The sequence below is a fragment of the Gobio gobio genome (assembly GCF_949357685.1).
Source record: "Gobio gobio genome assembly, chromosome: 8".
In the NCBI taxonomy this organism is placed as follows: domain Eukaryota; kingdom Metazoa; phylum Chordata; class Actinopteri; order Cypriniformes; family Gobionidae; genus Gobio; species Gobio gobio.
Genome location: NC_137114.1, coordinates 51478908 through 51487206, shown reverse-complemented (window position 1 = coordinate 51487206; position 8299 = coordinate 51478908). Strand labels below are relative to the sequence as shown.

General features: G+C 40.6%; 1 protein-coding gene across 1 annotated transcript in view; it reads right to left on the bottom strand.

Annotated features, from left to right (window-relative positions):
- Window positions 1–346: 346 nt before the first annotated feature.
- Window positions 347–8299, bottom strand: part of cwf19l2 (CWF19 like cell cycle control factor 2) — a 61942-nt gene continuing 53989 nt past the window's right edge. Inside the window, 3 exon segments of the mRNA XM_079822832.1 lie at window positions 347–4161; window positions 7740–7841; window positions 7923–8003. Of these exon segments, the coding sequence (XP_079678958.1) occupies window positions 4021–4161; window positions 7740–7841; window positions 7923–8003 (324 nt within the window). The 3' untranslated portion in view covers window positions 347–4020.

Here is an 8299-nt window from a genome sequence, read left to right as displayed (position 1 = left end):
AACCGATTCGTTCTCGAATCATTCTCGCGTTTTGTCCCGGACAAGCGTTGATGTCGAGCCCTGAATACACACGGGTGAATCGTTCACAATAAGACGATATGATCTACAACATGCATTTAGATGAAATAGACAAAAATAAAGAGATTTATATGAGCAAATCTGATTACATAATTAATGAGCTTTAAAATCGAATTGCATATATTAAGTCAGTTTTGTGTTTAGCAAGATTATAGGCAGTGTGCTAAATAACATAATTTACAAAAATGATGCAATCTGCTTTTTTAATACATAATACTGTACTTCAGCTCGATTCATTAATGCACATTATACCATAATTTCATCAAAAAATAAAAGAAAATCAAGCATTTATTTGGTGTAATCAAAGACCAAACTTAATACAATATATGCAGTCAATTATATAATCATATTTAATCATAAATTACGCACATTTAGAATCATATTCTGATATGTAATCTATAACTCACCCTACACCACTGTCACCTGTGTGTGACATTTACTGGAGCGGCCGGATCTTTACGCTTGTCAGTCTGTGTGTGTGCAGTGTTGCGTGACAAATTGTGCAATTCAGTGTTCCTGCTGTTCTAATTAGTGTGTGTTTGTGTGTGTGTTCATGTCTGTAATGCCATATGATGAACATCAATACACCCACATTACAGCAGCTGTGAGGTCACGCCACAACGACCTCCAAGGTGACCTGTGACCCCTGAGCGATCTGTGATAGTGGCGTCTAACAGCCTCATAAAACACCAACTGTTACACACCGTCTCCTGATGTCCTTAAACAGCTGCAGAACAAATAAATCAACACAGTACGAGCAAAGTGACCTTTACATGACTGTCTAGTTTATATATACATACGTAGTTGTATACATTATTAAACATACATTTCCAACAGTTGATTGATGATGAACATGAAGTAGGGCAGCAATACTCACTGATGAATCCTATAGAATACTTGACCTTATGACCCTAAAACTTAAGATGTCAGGGTGAAAAATGCCCCTGTATGAGTTTGTCATATAATATAGTTGAGCAATATCACATGAGTGCTGTTTTTGTCCAGAATAGCATGAGTGCAAATGTGCCAAATAAGAAATTAATGTTGTGTTTTATTTGGGCCAATGAAAATATTACCCATAAAGCCAGAGCAGAACTGTTGTCCGTCTCTGAGCAACACACCAGCGGTGTATCGTTTCTGAATGAATCAGCGTTTTGAGCAAATCAATCGGGTGAACTAATGATTCAATGACTCATTCGTAAAAAGAGCCATTTACTTCATTCCTAAATGAATCTGCGTTTTGAGCAAATCAATCAGGTGAACCAATAATTCAATGACTCATTTATAAAAAGAGCCATTTAATCCATTCCTGAATTAGTCAGCGTTTTGAGCGAATCATAATCATGGCCATAATTCTGGGTGCTTGAACAAATTATTAATAATTATTAATAAGTATGCAGTGTCATAACTGCATATCTGATGTTTATAACAAACCAAACAGTTTGAAAATCGGTAGAAAATTGAGCAAGTTATGGTTATTTAAAAAGTACATCCACCATTAAAACACAATGTTATGAGTGAGCGAGCTGACTGTGACAAGATGGCCGCCAGGTGGGGACGTCGACCTCCATTGGCCAGCAGCGCGGACATCTGGCCTTTATTATGGATATCTATGATTTACTCCATTCCTGAATGAATCTGCATTTTGAGCAAATCAATCGTGTGAACTAATGATTCAATGACTCATTCGTAAAAAGAGCCATTTACTCCATTCCTGAATGAATCAGCGTTTTGAGCAAATCAATCGGGTGAACCAATGATTCAATGACTCATTCGTAAAAAGAGCCATTTACTTCATTCCTGAATAGAATCAGCGTTTTGAGCAAATCAATCGGGTGAACAAATGATTCATTCATAAAAAAAGCCATTTACTTAATTCCTGAATGAATCAGCGTTTTGAGCAAATCAATCGGGTGAACCAATGATTCAATGATTCATTCATAAAAAGAGCCATTTAATCCATTCCTGAATGAATCAGTGTTTTGAGCAAATCAATCGGGTGAACTAATGATTCAATGACTCATTCGTAAAAAGAGCCATTTACTTCATTCCTGAATAGAATCAGCGTTTTGAGCAAATCAATCGGGTGAACCAATGATTCAATGATTCATTCATAAAAAGAGCCATTTAATCCATTCCTAAATGAATCAGCGTTTTGAGCAAATAAATCGGGTGAACCAATGATTCAATGACTCATTCGTAAAAAGAGCCATTTACTTAATTCCTGAATGAATCAGCGTTTTGAGCAAATCAATCGGGTGAACCAATGATTCAATGACTCATTCGTAAAAAGAGCCATTTACTTCATTCCTGAATAGAATCAGCGTTTTGAGCAAATCAATCGGGTGAACAAATGATTCATTCATAAAAAAAGCCATTTACTTAATTCCTGAATGAATCAGCGTTTTGAGCAAATCAATCGGGTGAACCAATGATTCAATGATTCATTCATAAAAAGAGCCATTTAATCCATTCCTGAATGAATCAGTGTTTTGAGCAAATCAATCGGGTGAACTAATGATTCAATGACTCATTCGTAAAAAGAGCCATTTACTTCATTCCTGAATAGAATCAGCGTTTTGAGCAAATCAATCGGGTGAACCAATGATTCAATGATTCATTCATAAAAAGAGCCATTTAATCCATTCCTAAATGAATCAGCGTTTTGAGCAAATAAATCGGGTGAACCAATGATTCAATGACTCATTCGTAAAAAGAGCCATTTACTTAATTCCTGAATGAATCAGCGTTTTGAGCGAATCAATTGGGTGAAAAAATTATTCAATGACTCATTCATAAAAAGAGCCATTTACTAAATTCCTGAATGAATCAGCGTTTTGAGCAAATCAATCGGGTGAACTAATGATTCAATGACTCATTCATAAGGAGAGCCATTTAGGCCCTGTCCCAAATGGCACACTTCATATGCACTTTCGGTCTTGTGGACTTACGATGGCCTCTGCGTGCAGGTGTCTGTTAAGTCCACGAGACCGCAGGGTGTCCCATTTGTCATTTTAGGTCTCAGAAGGGTGCTTGCGAGCGTCCCCTTGGCGGTCAATATCCCCCTTTTGAAACCTGAATTGTCTGAAGAGTTACATTGAAATCTCTTCAAAAATACCTGCTGGAAAAATCTATTTTATTTGTGACACAACAGTTTAAATGCGCACATGTTCCTCCCAGGATTTCCTAGTGGAGACAGAGCAAATCTCAGTGACTATGTTGAACATGCACCATATTTTTTGGCAATTTTAATGAAAACTTAATACTGGAATCGGATGAAAATACCCGACTGCATGTGCATCTGAACAATGTTCCTGAGTGGAACTGTTCATGAAATGTTGAAAATTTTGCTCTTTAAAACTTTTCGCCGTTTTATTTCTCAGAAGAGTTAAAAACAGAAGTTTCTTCGAAAACACAATAGCACACATCAGTTTTGTGTGCATGCTCTTGGAGAGCAGAACACAGCCTAAAATACAGCAAATCCTTTCAGTGAAGCAGCGGAAGGACGTCACCCCACAGATGATCGGTGCTCAACGGGGTCAACTCAGGGTCAGGTTCACAGGAGCGTCATCTGAACACAATCAGATTATAAATCCAGAGCACATCTTTAGCTGAGCAGCTGCAAGTCTTGTCATATTTTATTCTGAGTTTAATTGCGCAGGAAAACTTGATTTACATCACCACTGGACAGGAGCAGGAGTCTGAGCTTTACACGCATTCATCCGAGACAACAGCAGACACACGAGAGAACGTTTGGGAGGAAAAACAAAATGTCTTGAGTTCAAAGAAGGTTTCTGTCCGAATAAAACACTTCTTCAGATAATCCACTGTTGAACGCAAACATATTTAAGTCTAAAATAAAAACTCAGGCAAGTCTTGAAAGCGGTGCGATGGCTCAGCCAATCAGAGTTCAGAATGAGACCACACGCTGTCTCTGAGTGGCTAGCTATCGCTCTTAGTGCAGTCAAAGGGTTTCCACCACTGAGCGAACTTCAGAACCTTCTTACGCTGGTCGTCGAAATTCTCGCGTATGGGTTTGCGCCATCGTCTCGGTTCCAGGTCAAGCATCCCTCCCAGGATTTCCTGACGGACACAGAACAAATCTCAGTGACTATGTTGACACGCATCACATTTGAATCAATTTTAATAAAGTCCCTTCAGCGGGAGTTCTTCTCTACATCAGAGTCTGTTTCTGAACTCCTGAAACGCCTCCATCTTGAGTTTTCTTCCCGGAATGAATACTTCACAATATTCCTCATTTAAATAATTAATACGCAGAATAAAGGGGAGGGGCCTGTTGAGTGCGTTAGTAATGTGTTGAAACTGGGGGTTATGGTAAGAGGCGGGGCATTTCCGCGCTTGACCAATCACAAGTTCATGCGTTCATGACCTCAAGGCTAGATTATTGTAATGCTCTACTGGGTGGTTGCCCTGCTCGCTTAATAAACAAACTCCAGCTGGTCCAAAACGCAGCAGCTCCAGTTCTTACTAGAACCGGGAAGTGTGACCATATTAGCCCAGTTCTGTAAACACTGCACTGGCTGCCTATTAAACATTGCATACATTTTAAAATCTTGCTTATTACTTACACAGCACTAAATTGTTTAGCTCCCCAGTACTTGAGCGAGCTCTTAACACTAGAGATGCTCCGATCCGCATTTTTGGGGCCGATCACCGATCACCAAGATCATGATCTGCCGATTGCCGATCACAGAATGGCAGGGGAATGGCAATCTTTTATCTATATTTGTAGAGTTTGCACCATTTGTAGAAATGAAACTAACTCTAAATTAACTGAGTCAAGATCTTGAAGAACCACCAAGTGTTTATTTTAGAAAATGAGATAACTTAAGGCTACTGTAGGCCATCTTACCCAAATACATGTATATAATAAATGTATATAATTATCTCACCTAAATATTTGATCATGCAGTGCATTTTTGTTTTTAAAAACAATTTTTCAGGTAGGTCTAACAGTATTGATGTAAGAAATACTAAAGACATTTAATAAGAAATCAAATGTAAATTAATATTGGTCTTCCCTGAATAAATTAAATTAGATTAATCCTTACATTTAAGGTTGCAAAAGTTGGTCATTCAAGAGCAGTGAGTGTCATAAAGGTTCATCAAGCAGCAGTTTATTCGACAGCTGTCACTTTAAGAGCGAACACGGATACATGCAGTTGCACAAACGTTCACTCGTCTCTCCAGACCGTGCGCGCGAGTGCTGAGCGGTTTGAACACTGGCAAGACTCAAAAATAAATGCAAATGAAAAACTTTAGTGACGATGCGACACTGCCTCGATTGTGCAAAGTGGCAAATCCTGTGTCAACTGAGCAGCTGGATTTTAGTGCACATGCGATGCGCTGATGTGAAGCCATTTGAGCATTTCCAAAATGGAGAGAGAGCGCGCGCACGCGGTGATTCACACGCGCTGTTTGTGAACTGACGTCCCACAGAAAGTTTTCAAATGACTGCGTAAGTTATTTAATATAGAAATATGAATTGTACCTCACCTTCAGCATTATAATTATTTTACCCGCGCTGGAAAGAGAATGAGACGGTGTCGCTGCATGTCATGCCCTAGCTCTCACGGCAGGCGCGGGGTTGTGTGTCGTCAGCATGAGATCGGTTCATGAGATCAGCCTTTTTGGAGACACCGATCAATCATCCCAAAGCGATTATCGACCGATCGAGATCGGTTGCCGATCAATCGGAGCACCCCTACTTAACACATTATACTCCATCACGTCTACTGCGTCTCAAAATTCTGGCCAGTTGATAATACCGAGAATATCCAAATCAACTGCAGGCGGTCAATCCTTTTCCTATTTAGCACCTAAACTCTGGAACAGTCTTCCTAACATTGTACGGGAAGCAGACACACTCTGTCAGTTTAAATCTAGACTAAAAACACATCTTTTTACTGTGGCATACACATAAAACACTTTTTCAATTAAATGATTGTTAAGGCCTGTTCACACCGGGACGATTTTCGCACGCGTTTATCGCCGACGTTTAACGCCTTGGGACTAAACAATGGGCGCCAATGTGAGTGTTCACACCGACGCGCAAAACGGCAGGCGTAAAAGCGTCATTTAAAAAAAAAACGCCTCGGGTTCGTTTTTTTATTTTGACGCGGCGCGTAAAAAACTGTCCGACCAATGAGATCGGCGCTTTTGTTCACGTGCCTGGAGCTGCTGAAGTGACAGTAAAACACGACTTGGTGGCGCTCAAGCACAAAACGGTCTTGCCGAGCACACATTGATACGACGAAGAAGTAGTAAGTAGACAAAGAAGAAGATGAACTGCTAATGCTGCTTGCCAGTTAGTAAAAAGTGTGTGAATGGTTTTGTCCATATACATAATATGTCTGTGGTTTTGGCAAGCACGTAAATACTGTCTCTCTTCTCCTTCTGTGTGACAAGCGAGTGTCAGAGGCTTAAAGTGCCGCAGCACCATCTTGTGTACCGGGAGCGCATCTACTGAATGTGCACGTTCACTCGGCGCAACGCCAGTGAAAATCGCTTGGGTGTGAACACTCAAGACGCGCCGAAAAACGGCACAAAAAACGCTGGCGATAAGCGCGCGCGATATTCGTCCCGGTGTGTACAGGCCTTTAGGCTGCATTAACTAGGTCAGCCGGAACCGGGAACAGTTTCCATAACACCTGATGTACTCGTTACATCATCAGAAGAATGACATCTACGCTAATGATAGTCTCTCTGTTTTATCCCGAGGTTTACTGCAGTCAGCCGGATCCGGGCCGTATCCAGATCAGATGGTGGACCTGCACCCAGAGAAGACCAACACAGGCCCCTGAAGTGTCTGCAGAGACCGTGATTAGACGCCCCCTGAAACTGCCTCATCGACACGGCATCCTCAATAAACCCGTCTCCGGTGTGTTGCCTCCGATCTTTCGAATATTCCGATCTAATATGACCTCTGAGCTGTAAAGTTTCTGGAATAATAATCATACGCTGTTTGTTAATTGGCCAGAGGAGAACTGGCACCCCGACTGAGCCTGGTTTCTCCCAAGGTTTATTTTTCTCCATTAGGTCTCCTGATGGGGTTTTGGTTTCCTTGCCACTGTTGCCTCTGGCTTGGCGTGCTCAGTTGGGGACACTACATTTTTCAACTAAATATCCAAATAAATCTAATTATTAAACTAAATGAACCATATAAACTAAATTATTGATCTAAAGCCCACACTGTCACTGTATGATAATTGAGATGAACTGATGACATCACCGTTTTCTCCAAAATGGCTATACGGCTGAATAAAATTCTGTTTAACACTGTAAAGCTGCTTTGAAACAATCTGCATTGTTAAAAGCGCTATATAAATAAAGTTGACTTGACAATACACTGCTCCAGCCGACCAACCAGAGCACACTGTGCTTTTCAGAAGGAGGGGCTTCATAGAGACAGGAACTAAACAGAGTGTTACTGACAGACTGGGAAGAGACGTGCAACAATTGAGAATATGAGGAAATAATGAACATTTCAGCAAGAAAACCTGCTCTAGTAGGTCAAGACTTTGTAAAAGAGCTTAATATGGCCTCCTAATTATGATTGCAGATATAGAATATGTATTTTAATCATTGCAATCAGATCAAAATATCCAAACATGCCCAGAGTCGCGAGCACAAAGACTTACTTTTCCGAAATAGTGTGGGAACTTGTGCTCGTTCTCGATGACGTGAGCAAAGCCGCCCTGCAGTCCGAAATCCACAGAGAAGTACGGCAACCCTCGTGGGACCTGCGAAGACACAAACAACGTCAAACACTGACACGGAGGCGGGAGAACAAGAGACATCCGGAGAAAACCGCAGGAACTCACAGCTTGTCTGATGTCTTTCGATGAGAGATCCACAACCTTCTTATTCATGGCCCATTCCTCGTCCGATTCCATTATGGCTTTCTGAGCGAATGAACGAAGAAGTTTAACGAGCGTGTTCACATTCACACAAGTGTGTGTATTTGTTTGTTTTAGGTGTTAATGTCGTTAATAACTCATTACTTTTAACCCTCTGGGGCTCTTTGGTCATTTCTGACCCAAATTTTTAAAATAATTTTTTTTAAAAATCGTAGCTTCATCGGAATGGTCCGAAACTTGGTGACTTTATTGGTACTTGGTATATGAACACCCAAAAAAACTGGGGACAGGATTTGAAAAGTCTAAAAAATAGTCACACTCAGGACCTTCGGGTCAAAAAT